The sequence below is a fragment of the Rhipicephalus microplus genome, chromosome 2 (assembly GCF_043290135.1).
Source record: "Rhipicephalus microplus isolate Deutch F79 chromosome 2, USDA_Rmic, whole genome shotgun sequence".
In the NCBI taxonomy this organism is placed as follows: Eukaryota; Metazoa; Arthropoda; class Arachnida; order Ixodida; family Ixodidae; genus Rhipicephalus; species Rhipicephalus microplus.
Window position 1 is genome coordinate 196,631,989 of NC_134701.1, and position 21,585 is coordinate 196,653,573.

The 21,585-nt window shown below is 46.5% G+C and overlaps 1 protein-coding gene across 5 annotated transcripts in view; it reads right to left on the bottom strand.

The window, feature by feature from the left end:
- Positions 1-5,570: 5,570 nt before the first annotated feature.
- Octalpha2R (alpha2-adrenergic-like octopamine receptor) overlaps positions 5,571-21,585 on the bottom strand; it is a 707,334-nt gene continuing 691,319 nt past the window's right edge. For all 5 annotated transcript variants that reach the window (XM_075887215.1, XM_075887216.1, XM_075887217.1 and 2 more), the window contains one exon: positions 5,571-10,077. In XM_075887215.1, the coding sequence (XP_075743330.1) occupies positions 8,161-9,804 (1,644 nt within the window). In that variant the 5' untranslated portion in view covers positions 9,805-10,077 and the 3' untranslated portion in view covers positions 5,571-8,160. The remainder of the gene's footprint in view (positions 10,078-21,585) is intronic.

Here is a 21,585-nt window from a genome sequence, read left to right on the forward strand (position 1 = left end):
TGAATTATTGATTGATTAAACAGAAACAAACAGGTCGAAGGGTTTTGCGGATTAAAAAATTGACACTTTTTTTAACAATCAGTTCAGCCTTCTCCGAAATTGCATACGTTTCGAACATTTATTTCTTCATTTTAAAACAAAAACGTGGCTGACTCAGCGTTGGGGCCATTCGAATCTTTAGCAGATGGACGCTGTCACCCGCAAGTGTTTTGCGAATGTTTGTACGAACTTTACGCTGGTAAAAATAGCAGGATATTTCAGCATTTCCCGCGCGGGAAATCAATTCCGTATGACAATCGGTGAGTCACCCAGGACCAGATAAAGACGACATATAACGCTCGTTCTCTGAACTGCCTGGCGAAAAATCATTTTTCACGTCTCTTTCAGCCAAGCTAGACTTCGCTTATTCGATAGCTGAATAATAGGTTATAATTCAATGGCTCTCAAGTTTTACTGCCCGATCCCCAATATCATCATTTCAAAACCTAATTTCGAAGGGGTTCTTGATTTTTTTTTTAAATATTATATATAGGCTCTACCAGACACCGAGGCTGCTGTTGGGGATGACGGGAATTGAGGTCTCAGGCAGGTTACCAAGTGTAGGGCGGAAAATAAAATTTGTGCGAACAAGTTTGCAGGTGTTGTCCGAAAGGTGATGAGTTTATCTGCGGAAGTGCTTGTGTATATGTGCACTCACATAGCTTCGATAACTCGGAGGCATGCAAGGTGCTGTAGTCTTTAGTGCTATCGGGCCCGGAGCATGTAAGACGTGGGTGTCTGGGGGAGGAGCGGTAGGCTAGAAATGACAGATAAGGTCAATCATAGAATGAAGAAAGGAAATATGATACGACTGTTAAATGTGCGAATATGAACTGAGTGCAACAAGCTTTGGAATAGCGCCTGATAGGAGTAAAAAAAAACGAAAACAAGAAAAGGGTAAATGAGGAGGCATACCTTGGCGTACCACTGCGTGGTTAAGTGAAGAATATTTTTAGCTTGTGACGTAGCTTTAGTGAATTTTCATGAATTCTTCGACCTTCATGAGGAATTGTGTTCACAATCACACACGCAAAAAGAACAATATTCTTCTACGTCAAATTTGGACAGAGTGCCAATCATTTGATTGATTTTGTTATGTGTTTCCTTAGCGACGCCTAGAAACTTATGTGAACAGTTTTAGCGGCTGTTTTCCCACTTACTAACAGTATCACGCCGTCATTCCTAATTCTGCTATTCCTCTTATTCGTTTGGCACGCGCAGTGAGGCTTTCGTAGTCGGCAGCGTTGGTTCGTATCTCGCGCGCTGGAGAACACACGAGCGAAGGAGAAAGAAAGGCCAAATTAAGCACCGTTTAAAATACTATTTTTTCATGTTTTTTTTTTTTTGCTGGAAAGTAGAAACTCACTGAATACCTTTGATAGTATGACACTATACTGTAAAACGTTTCTGAAAGTCAAGCTTCCAGAAAAGAAATATTGCTGACTAAGATCCCCGATTTAAAAAAAAAAGAAGCAAATGAAAACTGTATTTCTCGCCTCTCTGACCACGTACCCCGGCACATAAAGAAATGAGGCCTCTTTCGGATCACAAATTTTCAGATTTCAAAGCGCCATAATTACAAGAGAACACAGTTTTGGGTCAGTTGGTTTGTTATTTTCAACGAAAGCATAGCGCTGATTAGGTGGGGACGTTCCGTCCTCCTTCTTTAGTACCTGTCTTATTAGGCTTCATTGAACGTACCATAAGCATTTCACGCGTCTCACGTGCTGAGCGAAATCTCAGAATAAAGCAATCTGCCAATATACTCTGTTCAAAATGCTGGCAAAAGGGTATTTTAATTGTCGGCGGTGATCAAAATCCATTTGTGTAGAGAAAGCCATCAACGTTACCATATCAAATTTTCACACTATGATGCATCGAACGGTTGGCAAATATATGAGACTCTTTCAAAAAAACGCGAATTGAGTTATGTACACTGTGTGAACTTGAATTTGTTATTCGTGCTGGATACAGCTCTCAATTGATCATGGTTTGGCAAGAAAAGCACAAATCAATGAGCAGGGAAGCAACTTTGTAAATCAATCTACCAGTCGAAATGAAACAAAGTAAGAACTTTCCTGTTAGCCTGGAACTCTGTTCTAAAGACCTGTATTAATGTTTTTCATCTTACTCAAATGCCTTGTCAGCTACCTGCAAAAAATGTAAGTAGTTCAAGTTGCAGTTTTGCATATACACATTTATAAACTTTTTGGTATGAATCCAAACTAGCTAGATGCTAAAGATCCTGCTGTTTTTTCATCTATATAATCATTCACATATCTTTCTGGCAAATAAAATTGAATTTAATTCAATTTGTACTAGCCTGTATACCTTCATCATCAAACAGTGCACACTAACGAAGACGCAAGGAAGAACTGGATTCACAAACTATTTCAACGTTCGTTGTTAGACGTTATGCATGAGGCAAATCTGCACTTATATTTTGGATACCACGAATTACTACGCCTAGGGGTAGGCTTCTCCTTTTTCTGAAAAAAAAAAAACTGATGACACGTCTCGCCTCTTTTCGTCGGTTCTTCGTCGTGTTCTCTTCTGTGTGCATTGTTTGCAGATGAACATAATTCAACTATTCATGCCAAGCACGTTTCTTGAACTCATAGGCTTTACGTAGCGTACAAAGTAATAAAGACTGGGGTACTGACAATTTGAATTACAAAAAATAAAATAAACGGGATGACTTAGACAGGTGATCAACTGTGCATTGAAATGTTAATTCAACTGGTTTCTGTGTGCTATTGTTTTTTTTTTTTTGCTGATTGTTCATTTTGGGTATCATTCAGTAACACCTTTTTTTTCGCTTCAGAACTTATCGATATGGAGTAGCCGAGGTAATATGGACTTCAACCTCTTCACAGCAAAACAGATGGAACAGAACAAAACAGTAACGACAGAGGAATCTTCTTTTTTACCGTTCGAATTAATGAACGACTTGTTTCAAGCAACAAACTAAAAAAAGTAAGAACGAAGCTTAACGTCTATAGAGTCCGAAGGTGTACGCAAGTCACCAATGGTCGGAAACAGAAATTTTTCGCATAGTGGGCTCTCAAAGCGGCAAGCTCCGTTCGTTTTGCTCGTGCGACAAGAGATAGAGAAGTTCACACGGTACGCCTACCGAAATAGCTGCACACGTGTCGTCAACAAGACACCGTGTGGAACTTGCTGGACGAGCCATAAGACGCATACCTGCTTGCGGGACGGTAAACGGGGTCTTTCTTTTTTCACATCATTCAAACAGTTTGGTGCCCGATAAGCTACCACTTTCCTTTCGAACCTTTCCAACATTTCTATATGCGCACAGTACGCATGAAACATTGTTTGCGGCACACCGGTATGTTTTACAAACTTCTGCAGGTGCGTCACCAAGCATAAGCGTGCGCAGGCTGCTTCATTATGGCGGGTGTGGATGAAGTTTTACCCCTTCCCGGCATTCCGAACTCGCTTCCACTCAAGCCCACAGACCTCAGCACTACGTCGAGACATTAGGAGCGGGCCGAGTCCCGAGGAGGCCGTCTACTCGCTGCTCTCTCCTATATGCACACTCCGTCAAGATGAAACTGCCCCGCCCACATTGAGCTTGAAGATGGTGTGGCTGAAGCGATGCCGCAATACTTACACGACCCAACTCAAAGAGCAGTTGCAAACTATCCGCGTTAATGACTTAAGTCGTTTGTCAAGGTGGGCAAGGCGTTTAGCTTGACGTTTCACTTCACCGAGTCGCGTCGCCTTATCGGTCCGAGTAATTAGTTACGTTGCCACTAATTACGCACCCCCTAGTTGTTATCGTATCGTGCTGGCGATTTTCGTTTAAATATAAATAAAATACGAAGACTATAACGGGCATGACCAGGCACGCTCTGTTGCCTTTTGTTTATTTATTTTGGGGGGGGGGGACACATCAGTCATTGAAGGTGGAGATATGTAATTTATCTCTTCTAGCCATGCTGCTTTGCATATGTTTGCTAATTTTAGCCTCGTATAATAATAATAATAATAATAATAATAATAATAATAATAATAATAATAATAATAATAATAAGTTTCTCATTGTTATACCGAGTGCTTTATATCACTCGGCCAGTTTATTATTCTGTTTAATCCTTCACAGCATGACGTTAGACGACCCCTATTGATAGAGTGCACATATTTACACTCTAGCTAACCCGACAAGTAAATCTCCGCTAAAGAAGGCCAATATAAAAGATTTTATATGGCTCTGACTCTTTTTCGTAACAATTACAGTTGTACCTATATAGTAGCAAATGAAATACAATAGCAAGAATAAAAACACTGAAAAAATAAAGTTCTCATCAGATAATTTCATGAAAGTGACAGTAACAGCATTGGCTAGGTTTATTAATGAAAGGGAACACGAGAAGAAAAAAATATACCAGGAAAACATAGCAGCAAAGGCATGCTTTCAGAACATCGAATACATTAGTCGCGTCCTTGTTGGACCACATGTCACCGCAACACCCAAGAATTTCGTCTCGCAACCATAGCACTTTCTTTCCTCGCAAGATTAAAGCTGAATGCTTGTGAACGGGTGACCCCTGAATGCAAATGGTTGGTTTCCTTTGTGACGAAGCAAATAGCTGTCGCAGGATCACGTTTCGAGCCAACAGAAATAGTTATCCCATACTTTCACAACATGCACCATCGTATAGGCTGACATTCCCTTGCCGTTTCCGGACAACATTCGTTTACCAAAAGGATTCCCGCAATGAACAGACAAGACTTTCTCTGCGTCTAACTTCGATCGTTTCCGCATCTGTCGGAACGCAAGTACTTGTATTAGATGTTACATTCGTTCAATTTTATTGTCTAAAATAACTGTCTCTTTTAGTGCGACCGTAGGGGTTAATGAGTACCACTAAAAAAGGAAGTGCTCTCAGCTAATGTAACAGTCGGCAACAGACTGTTACTTCAGCTGAGAGCACTTTATTTTTAGTGATAGCTGTTACATTAACTAGCTGTTACATTAACAGTCGGCAATAGCTGTTACATTAACTACTGTATCGTTAGTTTCTAGAGGTTGGTGGTGCGCTCTCGAATAAGCAAAATAAACGCCACGTGGCAGTGCATGTCTGTGGGCAAAATAACCACTGGAAGCATTTATTATTCGATGCATATTGAATTAGTTAGCATCGGATGCTATAAAACACGCACCTTGTGCGCTTGAAAACTGCCCGTAAGCCCGGTGAATGTCGCGAGTTCTAGCTAAGCTTGTAACGCGTAGAGGCAATTGAAGCTGCTTGACCTTCTTCGAGAACCTATTCCACGATCGTGTCCCGCATTTCCGAGCATGACTGAGCCTTTTTGAGATTTTTCTGTACACGTGTATAACGAATGTGATAATTATTCGAACAAAAAAAAAAGTGAATACAACATACATATTGCTCAGCTCCAAAGCTAGCTTTCCTGTGATGCAGGGTTGCTGTACTGCTTCGCAGAAAAGCTAACTTTCCGCCAAATCATTTGTCAGATAAAAGAAATCACTTGAAGTCATCCGGGAATGGGCGAACAGAATTCTTTATTCCCATTAACGAGACGGTTTTCTAGGAAAAGCGTGCGCTCAGCTAAGGTAGAGCCGTTCATCTAAACAGTAATCTAAGATTTCAACACTGCGAGTTGAAGAGGCGTCTGTTTGAGCTGAAAAGTACGTGATAATATATTCATTTTGCTCCTGTTTAACTATATGTGCCGTGGCTAACAGCGAACCGTTACAGTCATCCTTTTATTTTCCCGCTTTCTTTAACCAATACGAGCTCTTTGCCAGAAACACAATTGCGTCAGTCTAAGCTGCGAGCAACACCGCACTTCTTTGAAAACGTTGCGTTGTACCGGAGCGTTTGCTTTCGACCAGCGCTCTTTTGAAAAAAAAAAAGAAGAAAAAAAACCCCACACATCTAACGTTGTACATACGGTCACTGAAGATGCCTTTTTAATGACTAGTACTGCTTGCCACAGTGGTACGAGTAAAACAGAAATGACAAATAAAGAAAAACGTACCAAAAAGAAAAAGGAAATGCCTAAACAATTAATTTCACGTAATGATGAATGAGTAAAGAAGAGGAGAAGAGGAGATGCATTCTTTTGTTTTGAGTTGTTTCTGCATTTGATCGCTCTGGGACGCATGCATTGTAGTCTGCCGACTTCAGTGTGAGGACATGGCAAAGGGTACAACTTTGGTGTTTATAATTGTGTAATTGTGTGTGCCTTCAGAGAGTGGGAGAAAGTGGGGCGCTTGAGTGGCCCCACGATCGGAGGAGGGAAAAAAACAAAACAAAAACGTAGATGACGCCGTTCTGAAAAGTTCTTACAAAGTTCAGACTTCGGGAAGCTCTTTCTTTCTTCTAAAAGATCACTTTTGTAAATGTTTCGGGCAGCATAACATTTATCGCACAAGGTAGTAATATGTACACCTCGGTTGCTGTATAACCTATGTATATACCAGCGCACGAGATCGTACCTCTAGTACGTACGTGCGTACGCATGTATGTATGTATGTATGTATGTATGTATGTATGTATGTATGTATGTATGTATGTATGTATGTATGTATGTATGTATGTATGTATGTATGTATGTATGTATGTAAGCATGTAAGCATGTAAGCATGTATGTATGTATGTATGTATGTATGTATGTATGTATGTATGTATGTATGTATGTATGTATGTATGTATGTATGTATGTATGCATGTATGTATGTACGTATGTATGTATGTACGTATGTACGTACGTACGTACGTACGTACGTACGTACGTACGTATGTATGTATGTATGTATGTATGTATGTATGTATGTATGTATGTATGTATGTATGTATGTATGTATGTATGTATGTAAAGAGTTAGTAATCCCTAAAGCCCTCCGTGTCTATGTAGGCTTTGTCTAAAAGCTTGCCTTGCATAATGTAGTGTTGAGAACGTCCTTCACCGCTTCTAGTCGCTTCATTTGCGACACCTCGAGAAGCCCACAATGCGTCAACGAAAGACTACGAACGTGATGTTAAAAGCACTGACACCAGACAACACACTGTACCCCGGCAGCCAGACAAAAAGAAGCTGTGAATATATTGACATCGAAAATGCCAACTCTGAGCTGCATATGCACATTCTTTTAAACAACGATGCCCGAAGATGTTACGCACCGACTTGTGCAACGTCTGCATGAACACACTTTACAGGGCAACAAATTTTGCTGTAAGGTTTACCCGTTAGCTCAACGTCTTTTCATCTGCCTGCTGGTGTACTCTAGGAGGAAGTAAAGTTGCCCCTGATACTTTGCTACTTTATCGAGCAGGTAACGAGCCTCGAAGCTACAGACATTTCACGTACAACCAGGATGCATATCATCCAGGACAACAACAGTAGCTGCGAAATTCGTTTTTTTTTTGTCTGCGTGTGTATTGTGCGTGTTGCTAGGCCTCAGGCGAAGCGCTGGTGCGCGACACCTCTTGGAAAAAAAAAAAAAAGCCTGCGGGAGTTAGCGGTGGAGATCGTCCCTCGTCAGGTCTCGGAACGACACCCACTTGAATGGGACCGTCCAAGAAGTAGATACGGCGAGTTGAATGGCGGCGTCACCACGGCTTATACAGGACGTGGGTTTTGTGCGGATCAGAAAGAAAGATAGAGAGAGCGCAGTGCTACGGTAGTTAACAAACATGTATACACAGTTGTGCGGTCGTGGCATGTGTGCGCAGCGCGGAGCACAGCACGGCACAGCAGCACACGGTGTTGTTGTTTCACGCCGGGAGATGGGCGGTACGTGCGCGTGTGGTGGTGGCGGCGCGGCTGGACTGTCGATGCGCGAGACGCACAGGCCACAGACGGCGTGGACAGGTCCCTGGGCGCGCGCGGAAGGCGGAACTCCGTTGGGCGAGCACGCACGGAGCGCCTTCTCTCGGTTCGTGGTGGAGGCTCCCAAATAGTAAACAACGAGGATTAGGAGCGGCGGGCTCAGCGGGATTTTTTTTTCTTTCAGCGGCGGGGATCCTTCGACGGGCGAGGCTGCGCCGCGCCGGCGGCAGTGGCAGGCCAGGCGGCGCCGTGGAAGACAGCAGCGCCGGGCCGGATGGCGGCAGCGGCGGCGCAGGATCACTTGAAGAGGATTTTGCGGAAGGCCTTGCGGAAGTCTCGGTTGAAGATGGTGTAGATGATAGGGTTGACGGCCGAGTTACAGTAGCCGAGCCAGAAGGCGACCGCAAACACCGTGCCGCTGATGTCGCAGCGCTTGCAGAGCGCGCCCAGCACGTAGAGGACGAAGAAGGGCAGCCAAGCCAGGATGAATGCGGCCATGATCAAGCCCAGAATCATGGTGGCGCGGCGCTCGCGGGCCTTGGCCAGCTTGCGCTTGTGGCGCTCGGCGTCCGATGGACTGTGGCGCGCCACGGCGTATGTCAGTCCCTGAGGTGGCACCGGTCGCCGCTTGGATGTGGGCGTGGGGCGGCCGCCCTTTTTGCTGGTGCCGCCGCCGCTGCCACCCGAGGATTCTCCTCCGGCCGCGTTGGAAGACTCGCACAGCTCGCTGTCCTCGTCGCGCTCATTGAGCGACAGCGTGGAGCCGTAAGGGGAGCGCGCGATCCGCGACTGCGGCGCGCTCAGCAAGCCCGGCGCGTCGTGCGAGCCCTGCAGCGGCGCCGCCTCGGAGTCGTCGGCTCGGAGGCCGACCTCCGGGGCCCTGAGCCCGCCGAGGCCCTCCTGGCGGCGGGGCGGCAATGGAGGTGACGGCGGCACCGAGCTCGGCTCTTCGGGAGTTTCGATGATGATCTGCGGCGCTGCGCTGGGCAGGAGGCCCCTGCGCTGCGCTCCGCCGCCGCCACCACCACCGCCGCCGCCGCCGCCGTTCATCTTGTGCGCCGCCGCCGAGGAGTCCGGTGGGCTCGGGTTGCTGAAGCTGGTGCACGTCGTCGTTGTCGTCGTCGACTTATCACGCACCGGATCGTTCGTGAGCTCTGGTACGTGCCGGGCCTGCTTCTTGACGTGCCGGCGCGCGCGCGAGCGGGCCGCCAGGAATATCCGGATGTACACAAACACCATGACGACCGCGGGAACATAAAACGACCCAAGGGCCGAGTACAACACATAACCGACGTCCTCAGAAACAGAACACTGGGGGTAATCGGAGGCCTGCTGGGACTTCTTCCAGCCGACGAGCGGAGGCAGCGAGATGAGTGCCGACAGGAGCCACACGAAGCAGATCATGGCCATGGCACGCGAGGCGGTGCGCTTCTTGAGGTACTCGACGGCGTGCGTGACAGACCAGTACCGGTCCAGGCTGATGAGGCACAAGTTATTGATGGAGGCGGTGCATATTAACACGTCCAGTGCAGCATGCACGTCGCACCAAAGCGCGCCGAAGATCCAGTAGCCTATCAGCTCCTTGGCGAGCGAGAACGGCATGATGATGAGCCCGATGAGGAAGTCGGACACTGCCAGGGAGGCGATGAACCAGTTCTGGATCGTCTTGAGCGTCTTCTCGGTGGCGATCGCGATGCACACCAGCATGTTGCCCACCACGATGAGGATCATGATGCAGGTGACCACGAACGCGGTCGCCACAAAGCTCAGCTTTGAGTAGCGGCTCGGGTAGGGCGACCCGTCCCACGGGTCCTCGACCGCAGGAGGCCAGCCACCGGTCTCGTCGTCTGCCGCCGCCGAGCCATTGCCGTCGAGCGTCGCGTTCAGCGCCGCCACGCTGTCCAGCCAGCTCAGGTTAGCCGTACTGCTGCCGTTGCTCATGGCCGCCGCCGCACGGGCCCCTGTGCGTGCGCCTCGCCTCGTCGTCGCTGCTGCCGCAGCAGCCGGCAGCAGGGCCACTCGCTGCCGCCGCAGGTCGTCAGGGGCATGGCCGCCACCCGCTCAACGGGGGTCGGCCACGCCACTCGGTGCACCGCCGGCCGCAGAGGTCTGTCCGCAGGTCCCCGCCTCGCGATACGCGGGCTGCTCTCCTCCTCCAAGGGCGCTGCGCTGCTCGCCGCCTCGGGTCTGCCGATGCGGGTTCGCGCTCTCCGCCTGCGAAAGCAACACGCGCCGTCGTCAGCTGCCGATGCGAGCACGCCAGCGCCGCCGGCAGAAAGCGCGCGCACGCTCGCAAGGGCGCCACAGTTCGAGAACGGAACACCTGCTCCTCCCTAGGAGGGCTCTGCCTGCACCGTACATGCTGGCGCGAAGCACACGTGCGGAAGGAAGAAATGGGTAGTGAGATCTCACGGACGTCACGCATGTCCCTGTACGGGCTTCTCATCACTGAGCGCCCTCTAATAAGAAGCGCCCCATACAGAATGTTTCCTAAAGGTACCGTCGGTCTTCAAGAATACCGGTATTGTATAGTCTACTCATACTACTCGCAGTTAAGCTAAACATGGGATCAACGAGAGCGAATGCTGACAATACGGATCACATTGCCCCAGCAAGAAAAGTTGTTCTCACCACACCCTAGGTTGTTGGGAAATGCTTGTGAATGAGGCACCATACATGAGATGACGCTGTATAGACGGCGTGTCACGCGAGGCCGGTCGCAGATTTGGCTGTTCAGCGGCTGTCTCGCTCGAAGAGACGTGTTTAGAGACGCGTTTTTGTGTCTGTTAACCTCCAAGACGGTACACTGCAGGAATGCATTTTGCTTTATACATAGATCTTTACAGCGTGACGTCACTAGCACTTGATAGTGTGCTGTGCCACACGTGTGCGGTTTTTATTTCATCTGTGTTGCGTCACATGGAATGAGCTATATAATGTGTTGTAAGGGTACGCGATATAGAAAAGTTGGTTGTTAGCGCTCACACTGTCGTCTGTTTTTTTTTTCCTTCTTGACTGTATAGTATCTTTCCTTCATGCTCAAACCGAGCTGCGCTAACGCAATATAATTTTATCATGCACCAACTCGGCCAGTCAGCAGTAGTCGCCCAGAGTATCGGTGTGACAAGTAAGGCTACGCGAATCGCCCGACCTTTTATATATTCAGCTGGCATGGTAGGTCGCTTGCTTACCAAAAATTCTAAATAAACAATTTTGAGGCATTCACGATCCTACCTCCAAGCTTTCATAGAATTCTGCATATCTTTTAGTTATTATGACAATGAGAAGCATAGGTCGACCTGTCAACATCACCAAGGCAGTCTGCGTTGACATTACTTGGCGCAATCTTTATGACGAAGTATATGCGCAAATGCAAGAGAAATAAAAATAAATAAATTAAAGGAACGGAAACAGAGCTGTGACTGCAAGGCTAGGTGTCTGTTCCATACGGCGCCGTTGACGCACTTCCAATCATCACTCGTTGTTTTCCGCGCTTGTTGACGACCTGCCAAGGTATACATATGCCGCACGCCATGCTGGAGTGTCTATGCCTGCTTCGCATGCCCTGGGAGTGGGTATGCTTTCACGTAGCGACAGCTGCTACCGCCGATCTTTCAGTGCGCAAATGCTTGCGCTTTTTTAAACACGAACCATTTCTTAGCTGACTGGAGGAAATTTGTCAACTCTGGGCATATCTATCTATCTATCTATCTATCTATCTATCTATCTATCTATCTATCTATCTATCTATCTATCTATCTATCTATCTATCTATCTATCTATCTATCTATCTATCTATCTATCTATCTATCTATCTATCTATCTATCTATCTATCTATCTATCTATCTATCTATCTATCTATCTATCTATCTATCTATCTATCTATCTATCTATCTATCTATCTATCTATCTATCTATCTATCTATCTATCTATCTATCTATCTATCTGTCTGTCTGTCTGTCTGTCTGTCTGTCTGTCTGTCTGTCTGTCTGTCTGTCTGTCTGTCTGTCTGTCTGTCTGTCTATCTATCTATCTATCTATCTATCTATCTATCTATCTATCTATCTATCTATCTATCTATCTATCTATCTATCTATCTATCTATCTATCTGGCCGCCTACGACTTTTAGCTCTCCGTTTCGATAATGGTATTGATACCAAAATTGGTATGGCATAACATGACTAGTCATAACATGTCATAACTAGTCATAACATGAAGGTCATAACATGAAAATCATAACATAGATGTCATGAATGTCAAGATTTACATTTCATGGTCCGCAGCTCTTGCGGTAGTTTTGTTCACATGGCATGTTGCAAAACTGGTATGGTATGGTATGATTGCATGACGAACACAAGTGACAGACTCCAACATTAAAATCATGACATGCGTGTCATGTAACAACATGAATACATGCCACGCAAATTATGCGCTCACGGCCGTTTCGCTAGCGTCACATATACCACATTTGGTATTACACTACGTGAATGGATGGCGAAGGTATGTTACTGGTGCAAACATGATAATCGTGAGATGCGTGTCATGTAACGACATGACTACATGCTTCGCTCATGATGCGCTCGCGGCCGTTTCGCTGGCTTCACATGTACCAAACTCGGTATTACGGGACGCGAACAGACGACATAGGTAGATGACACATCCAGACATGATAATCATGACATGCGTGTCATGTAACAACATGACTACATGACTGATGATGCGCTCATGGCCGTTTCGCTAGCTTCACATATGCCAGATTTGGTATTACGTGACGCCAATGAATGACAAAGGTACGTGACTCGTTTAAACGTGATAATCATGTGATGTGTGTCATGTGAGAACAATGTGTGTCATGTGAGAACATGACTACATGCCACACTCAAGGCGCCAATACATTTCGACGTGACGTGGTGCACGTGCTCGCCGGCGTTCGTTTCGTCGCGTCACGCCGGCGTTGCCACACCAGGCGCCGGTACTGCCATATACTCGCAGGCGCGGGCCGCACTGCGTTGCTTTGACGCATGCGCATTTCAGCGCGTCCGGCGTCCCTCCCTCACGAAAAAAAGGGAGACGCAGTGTTGTCTGAGTAGCGTATCGGTGCGAAATGCAGCATGTCCCATATCGGGCCGGTTGCCGTCGGGCCGCGTTGATGGTCGCCGGTCGCGCCTGGCGTCAGACTATAGAGTGCTCGCGTTTTGCTAACGTAGCGTCACTGTGCCAAGCGTGCGCGCGTGAACGCTAAATTGGAGTATATGGGGCCCTTCATGATGCGCTCGCGGCCGTTTTGATCGCTCCACATATACCAAATTTGGTGTTACATGACGTCAGTGGATGACAAAATATATATGACTGGTGCAAACATGACAATCCTGACAAGCATGTCATGTAAGAACATGACACCATACCACGCTCATAGCGTGCTCGCGGCCGTTTCGCTAGCTCCACATAGACTAAATTTGGTATCATGTGACGTGAATAGATGACGAAGGCAAACGACACATTCAAACATGGTAATGATGACATGGAAGCCACGTACAGCATCATTTACCTTCACCTCGCAACGTTGTACTGATTTTAAAGTGACATATCAACATTTCTCATTCACGCTTCACATATTATCGATTGCCACTGTACGTGGGATCTGCCAATTTTTTTTGGTTGCAAAGATATCATTCCGGGCTCGATATAGCGAACGGCCGTAGTAATGTGTTTCGAACGCTCTAAACAAAACGTGCTCGTAGTTCTCTGGCTTATTTTTTCTACGCCTTTAAATATCTCTTCGAATGAGGTGTCGTCCGTCACACGCTCGAACAATCTTTTTCAATGCATGCAAAATTATCGGCACTCATCGTGCAGTTGTGCAAGATAGCCTTTAAGGTTATGTGTCGGAATACAACATGATCTATCGGCACTACACGCTTGCAAGTGTGACATAATAGAGACGCCATACCATGCTACTCGTTGCTTCAAAATCGACTTCGATCGTTTTACGTCGCACGATACCATTATTTGAGTGGCCGTATTGTTCTGTGGGCTTTTTACGCACCCACCTGTTTCAATCAATTTGACAGAAAGTTAGCGATGCAGATTATACAATAGAAATATACTATATCGGCATACTTGATCGCGCAGAGTACGCGTACATATGTAGACATCGTACGTATGTGAACATATGTGTGGGTAATTTTGAAGTGGTATCGGTAAGTGTATGTGCTCGAAAACACTAAATCGAGGATATTCTGCAACATATCGCTGCATGTTTCAAAGCATAACCGGACGCTGTGCTCTGAACCCATCTCTGAGCGTTCTTCGTTTTCGCCCATGTCCCCGTCTCGCTTCGTTCCCTGAAATGCGCGAGATATCATGTATTCATTCACACACACACAAAAAAACAAGAATTGAAGACCACAATGATCGAACGAGTGGCAGCAAAACCACCACAGAATTGCACGTGTTACCACCCGATTACACTGCGCAGCAGGTACTACATTGAAGCAGCGCATGTATAGGCCTCGAACCGGAAGTACAGTAGCAGACGACGCGCCACTTTGCTATCCCCTATTGGATCCACGGGCTTCTACAGAAGTTACGCTACCAGTTTACATGTACCTTGGTTCACTCACCTAAACTAGTCTTGCACCGTGCCCTGTCCAAGAATTTTCATCGCTTCGAACCTCCACTTCCCTCTTATATGCAGCCTCAAGGTAATTAATGTTTCATGTTTTTTTACGTGCTATAGCTCCAATGTAATAACGATCACCCTGCATTTGCTCACTACGGACTAATTTTGACACCCGGGGCTCGGCAGCCTTGACGCAGCACTAGTTACCACGAAACCATTAAACTAAAAATAGTTAACGCGCCCACAAAAGCTCGCTCGCACGCAACTCCGTCTAGACGTCAAAACGAGGCAGCTGGCCCCGCCGCGGTGGTCTAGTGGCTAAGGTACTCGGCTACTGACCCGCAGGTGGCGGGTTCGAATCCCGGCTGCGGCGGCTGCATTTCCGATGGAGGCGGAAATGTTGTAGGCCCGTGTGCTCAGATATGGGTGCACGTTAAAGAACCCCAGGTGGTCGAAATTTCCGGAGCCCTCCACTACGGCGTCTCTCATAATCATATGGTGGTTTTGGGACGTTAAACCCCACATATCAATCAATCAAAACGAGGCAGCTGCATGCGACTGCCCACTGTATACGTGCTAAAAGCCACCCTCCGCGTCATACGACTTTAGCGAACGAATTGCTGCGGCAGGCGTGTGTGTGTGTTGATTTATGCAGCGCCAATTCGAACACGACTCCAGGACGGGGCACGCCTCGACATCGTGCAAATATCGCGTTTCAAGAAAGTAAGCAAACCGCGCACTGGAAGTCGCGCTTTGTGCACAGGAACCTCCGAACGCCGATCAGCTGTACGAGTTCCCACGTCGACTAATGTGTGCGACGATAAACATCACTAATTAACAGCAGGCACACTTCGCGGTACACCAAGTATGCTTATGCAGGGGCGTGTTTGTTTTTATTGCGAGTTACATATACCGAGAATAGCTTGCGTCCGCGCCAGCGCAGGCGCGATAAAACAACATTTAAGTCCGGCCGGCAGATTCTCGGAAGTTTGTTATGGCTGGAACTGTCGACGTGGTAAGTAGGGTAAGTAACTTGAGGGGGGGGGGGGGGGAGTTGAGGTTATAGGTGGCAGCCGAGGATGTTGCCGGTGTCTCGCAGGTTCCAGCCTTTAAGTCGCAGGTGTTATTTTTCTTCGAACGGTTCGAAACTAACGGGGCTTGACAGACACACCTGTGGTGCTGTCGTGTTGACTGCACCGCGCTTTCTACGAGAGTGTTACTACAGTGTAGATTGTTATACAGTATATTAGAGTATATAAGGTTTCTAGTGACCACTACAAACTGTCGCAACAAGGCCCCAGCTGAAGCTTTCGCTTCGCAGTATAGCACATTGACGAAACATATCCTGGAGTGCGGAAGTCAATTATCACTGATTTGTTATTAACCTTTGAACACTTCGGGGTAGATGCAGTTTGCAGCGGATACGTCGACTTAATGATGTGTTGACTGGACATTAAGTTTAACTTATTATTAAGTACTTAATTTGTGCTAGCTTCACGAGGAGCCATATTTTGGCTCCGCTTTAACGGGGTCCTTTAGCTCTGGGCTGAAGTTACCTAAACACATGATTCGAAGCGCAGGCAACTCTTAAGGACCTCGGACAACTGCCTTTTGTAGCCTCGTGCCATAAATGCCCTTAAGAAAGGTTAGTCATAACAGTGATAAGAATAAATTAATGTAAGTGATATACAGAATGAATGATGAAAGCATAAATACACTGTTTTAATTATATGAGTAGTTAGCATTAACAGCAATGACGGCCGTATTGGTTTCAGAGTTCCTATTATTTACAGTAAAAAAGTATCAGTCTGTGGTACAAAAAAAAAAGGAAAGACAAAGAACATGGAATTCTATTTCGCCGTTCACATGGATAATTGGGCATTAAAATGAACCGTAAAGACGCATATGAGAACCGAGTGCAGTGAAAGCGACGCCACGCCACGACGTGATCAGCATCGACCAAGTTTGAGGAACGCACTAAAATGAAATGAAGCTCGACCTTCATATTCCCGAGTGAGAACCCGAATGATTTTTTTTCATATATGTATATATGCACAGTGACGTGGAAGAAGCGTGTGTGGAGACAGTGAAAACGATAAACATTGAAAAAACGAAGACGAAACTTCAATATCGCAGCGACGAGGCGTTCTTTTATCGGTCGGCGGTCTCTTTCCTCTCGAGGCGCCGCATCTAAGGGGACGCCGTCGAAATGCGAAACTCCCCGGTCGGCGACAGTGTCACAATTTAAAGAAGGGACAATAAGGAGATGGAGAACTGCCCAGAGGGGTAGCGAGGGAGGAGCTTCTCGCATGGTTAAAACAGTGCGCCGTTGGCAGAAGGTATGCGTGGCGTATACGTCCGCTATGTATGGCGGGAGGTGCCTTAAAGGAGCCCTGACACATGTTACCGAGACTGAGTTCACTCTGATTGATTGATAGGTGGCGTTTAACGTCCCAAAACCACCATATGATTATGAAAGACGCCGTAGTGGAGGGCTGCGGAAATTTCGACCACCTGGGGTTCTTTAACGTGCACCCAAATCTGACTGAGTTCACTCTGTCTTGCAAAGATCGTGCGTAGAAAGCTTGGGTTGGCAAAAAAAAAAGCCTACAAAATGGAGCTCACTCGGATTCAGTCGACTATTACAATCTGCTCCAGAGCTCACTCAGACTCGCTAAACTTTATCTCAGCTGAGCTCACTCGGACTCAAACTCATTAATATATTACTCACCCGGACTCATTCAGTCTCGGGCTCAGGGGTGGATCTCTGTCTGAGTGGGTCTTCTGATAAGCGAGTTCGGCGACCTATTGTAATAACAATAATAATGATGATTTATTTACCGTGTACGCAATTTAGTTTGATGGAAGGTGTGAGAATAAAAGCGAGGAACGCTTGACAACGGTCTCACACTTTTACAAAGATGGATTGCACAAAGACGGATCTGAGCACGCATGGAACACAGTATAAGTGCTGACGAGGTATTTCATTTTGACATACAATGTTGAGTAAGATCTATTTTCACGTAGCGAACCTACTGGCATTGCGAATAGCGTGGCTTCGTGGTCACATTATCCACTCTAGTGAACTTACACACCAATATGGTTGCAGTCCTTGTAAAAGAAACGGACATGAGCGAGGATTGTAGTGCGTAGGCAAGATAACCGCTGGTCACCAAGAGCAACAGATAAGACCCAAAGAGAAGGCTATAGCACACCATCGGTAGACAGAGTGGGCGAGGGGTAGACATTTACGGTTATAACGTGGCAGCGTCAAGCACAGGACTGGTTTGATTGGCGGAACACGATAGAGGCCTTTGCCCGCCAGTTGGAGTATAGTCAGGCTGATGATGATAGCTGTGATGACGACACGTACCGATACGTGTAAAACCACGGCTTGCGCATCACCGATGGAGACACGGAGCGGGGTGACCTTGGAAACGTCATTATACATTATATGCAAGCTCATAGCATGTCGCGACGCCAGGTACAGTAGGTACCGAAACAAGGCTGTTACAAGCAATATAGGCCCATGTGCTCCGATCTGGGTGCATGTTAAAGAGCCCCAGGTGGTCAGAATTTCCGGAGCTTTCCACTATACGGCGTTTCTTATGATCGCATGGTGTTTACATCACAATTAGTATTTTCGGCTACACTCACTGCTAAAAGATTTAATAAACTCTTGCAGTTCTTGTCTTTCTCTTGGTGGGAAGAAAATAAAAGTGAAATACAACTGAAAACAGAAAAAGTTTGTGTCTGTATACCCCTTTAACTACTTGGTATACGGTCGTACCATTAAAAAGTTAGCTCGTTATGTTGGTTTGCGCTGCTACAAACATCACTATTTAACTCTGGATAACCATCACGTAAACGTAGAAAAAACTATTGCTATTGAAATATAGTGAATTATAGAAGCAAATTCTGCAACGCTGCACGCTTTCTTTCCTTTCTGGAGAGACATGTATAGACGACCATGTACGGTCATATACGAAGTTGACCGCTCAGAATAAGGAATGAGAAAGAGAGTGAGGGTGAAATAACGGATGTCATATAATGGAGAACGTCAAGATGCGAAGAGATGAAAAAAAAAATCAAGTACTGAGGCCAGGCTAAACAGGCTATAAGTTGAGCAGGAGAGAGGAGGCTGAAGAAAGGCCACTTTAAGCGTGGACCGCAAACAAACGCCACGCGGCGTTGCGTATCTGCCATAAATATCGTCCGACCGGAGGAGGCGTACATTCGTCAACGATGCAATCTCGGCGTGATGGCGACCGGAGGAGTGATGCTGGAAGATGCTGAGCGCATAGCGCGTCTCTCTTTTTCAAAGTGCGAAACAAGAAAGCACAAAATGCTAAATAGAGGAGAAGAGAGGTGCTCGGACGCAACTGGCTGTGCGGCAGGAAATAGGGAACCGCTCTGTGGGAAGAGAGGGGTATACGAAGGGATGAATTTCGATCTAGGGGCACTTGGTGCGCTGCGCCACTCTTTGCGATACGAAAAGGAACAGCGGGAGCAAAGAAGTAGATAAAGGGCGGAAGTATCAGAGTTCGCGGGGGAAGATGCTCAAAAGAGCAATAATAATAAACAAAGAAAACAAGAGAGAATGTAGTCGAAGGGCGCGAGATTTATGTTGATCGTCATGGAGCGATGAACGAGCGGCGGCCACGCAGAGAGAGATCGGAGATGCACGTGGTCCGAGCTAGCAGCGGTTCGGGCGCGCAGCAGGGCGGCCGCCTCTATTTTCTGAGGCGCGAATAGATTCCTACGCGTTTGTCGGTTATATTGAATGGTGTACATAGGGGCGAGATGCGTCTACTTGGGTGGTTGTCGGCGGTATTGTGGGATCATTTATTTACCCATATGACATAAACTACCAAACTATGAGAAAGTTTGCTCCATCAGCGTGGGCGAGGGCGAAAGTAAAGGACGGTACGTATCAAGAAGCGTTCGCAATTCATCTACGCAGTACGTAGATTGAATAATCTGCACGAAGTTTGATGAGCGTGCCAAGAATAGTTTTCCCGCGTTTAACGTGCTCGTCCATTCCCGTGTTTTGAAATAATGGCGCGCTGACGTCGGGTTCATCTGACCGCATGCATAGTGTTCTTTAACGTGTACCTAAATTTAGGTATAATCAAGTATGACGTGGTATTTAGACTCAACCACGTCCCAATATTTTAGATCATAGCGAAACACAAACGTAAAGGATCAAATCTGTGACTTCTGATTCATAGAGCGACGCTGTGAATACCGGCCTGTCCCGACTCGGATCAACGAATATGTCGGCATGGCCGAGAATAATGGCATTGTCGGTAAGGCTACACGCCCACGCTAGCGAAATGTGAATACAGCTGAACGATGTTATGCCTCGTACTTTGTACAATTGTCGTTCGGAGTTTCGGACTGCACCGTGCCTACCTGGAAAGATGAATGGTATATAGCAACGGGAATGTCAATGGCACCAGAGGGTGTCGTGGTGCAACAGTAACTAATTATAACACAAAAAAGCAATAAAAATGTCCAAGTGCTTTCATATTATGACAAAGTACAGTCGATATATCTCCGAGAAAAATGTCCTTTCAACACTTCATTTGTGTTTGGAGAACGTGTGCTGTTAACTTCAAGGAATTGTGCATAACATTGGCAAATCTAGCTTTCCCACTTTTGGTATAACAGTGAAGCCTACTCATAACCTCGGTTGTGGTGTCGTCATCGACGTGTCGCAGCAGACTCAGCTCCGTCGTTTGAACAATGATGGATACATTAACAGCCCGGCCTTCGATACCAGGTGTGGCCTTCACCTCCTAAAGAGGCTCTCTATCATTCTCACACAAAAAGATGAAGTGATATAGATAATTGTAAAAAAGAATGTCATTAGGGTACAATTGGTCGCGCTATTTTCCCAGCTTGAAGTGGGCCACTCCCACATTAAAACATAAAGACCTATAAGCATTTCGGCTGTTTGGCGGGCCCGTTAGACTACCTATAAGTGTCCCTCTAGTGTACAGGGCTGTGGAGAGCTGCGTTCTGCCGTTATTCAGTGTTTTGTTTGTCGCTGTGCAACGCAGCGTAACGAGAGAGAAAATGAGTGAGATCTACATGGCGTCGTGGCATTTATCGCATCTTCTAAAAATAGAGAACTCCGAAAGAAAAATCTTGTTAATTAACAGTGGCTACGGGTGGGTTCTTGTTTGTAAAAGCATTAACGTAATGACCTGAGCTATGTTGAAGGCTCACAAGTTTTTCGTAAGAACAAATCTTGCGCAAGCCGGTTTAGCGATCGCAAATACTTGCTCAGCGGCAAAATTCTCTCTCATTTCCGGCAACTCCCCTCGATGTTCCCAAACTTCTTTTAAGACTGCAGTCACGAGTCTAGAGAATATGATTGAGTTACGCAGGTTACGCGAGGCGCTGTATTACGTAGAATAACCACTGAAACGGACTGCGCATTTCTATGGCTAGTTTATGTGCCGCCATGGCACAAATACTACTTTCTAATTTCGACGCGACGACAGCGTTTGCAACCCGCCACAGTGATCTATAGCCATTATGCTGCTCAAATTCTGACACGTAGGTCACGGGATCGAATCCCGTCCCTGGCGGACGCATTGTCTATGGTGGCAAAAATGCTTCGGGCCCATGTATAGGCTACTTAGGTGTACATTAAATAACGTCAGGTGGTCGCAACTTCCGGAGCCAACCAGCACGGCGTCTGTCATTATCTTATTGAGGTTTAGAGACCTTAAACCCCAACAATTATGTCAACGTTTCAAGGCAATCCGTATTGGAACACACACAGAGCGCAAATTACATGAAATTCACACACTTGGTGCGAAGTTTCAGCGTGGGCCATGCTTTTATTGCCTCAATAATGATGCAGTACAATATGTCCGTTATATGTTTTTTAAAATCAATAACACTCGTCGGTTACGCTAATTTTGTGCACAATAACAGCGCATCGGGACACCGTGAAACGGACACGCCTTTTTATACAACCTGAGGAAACGCCCCCAGCGAAAATACTTCGAGACGCACATTTCCACGCAGTTTCAGCATATTTCACTAGAGTCGCGCACGACGATTGGCCCTGTACGTTGCTT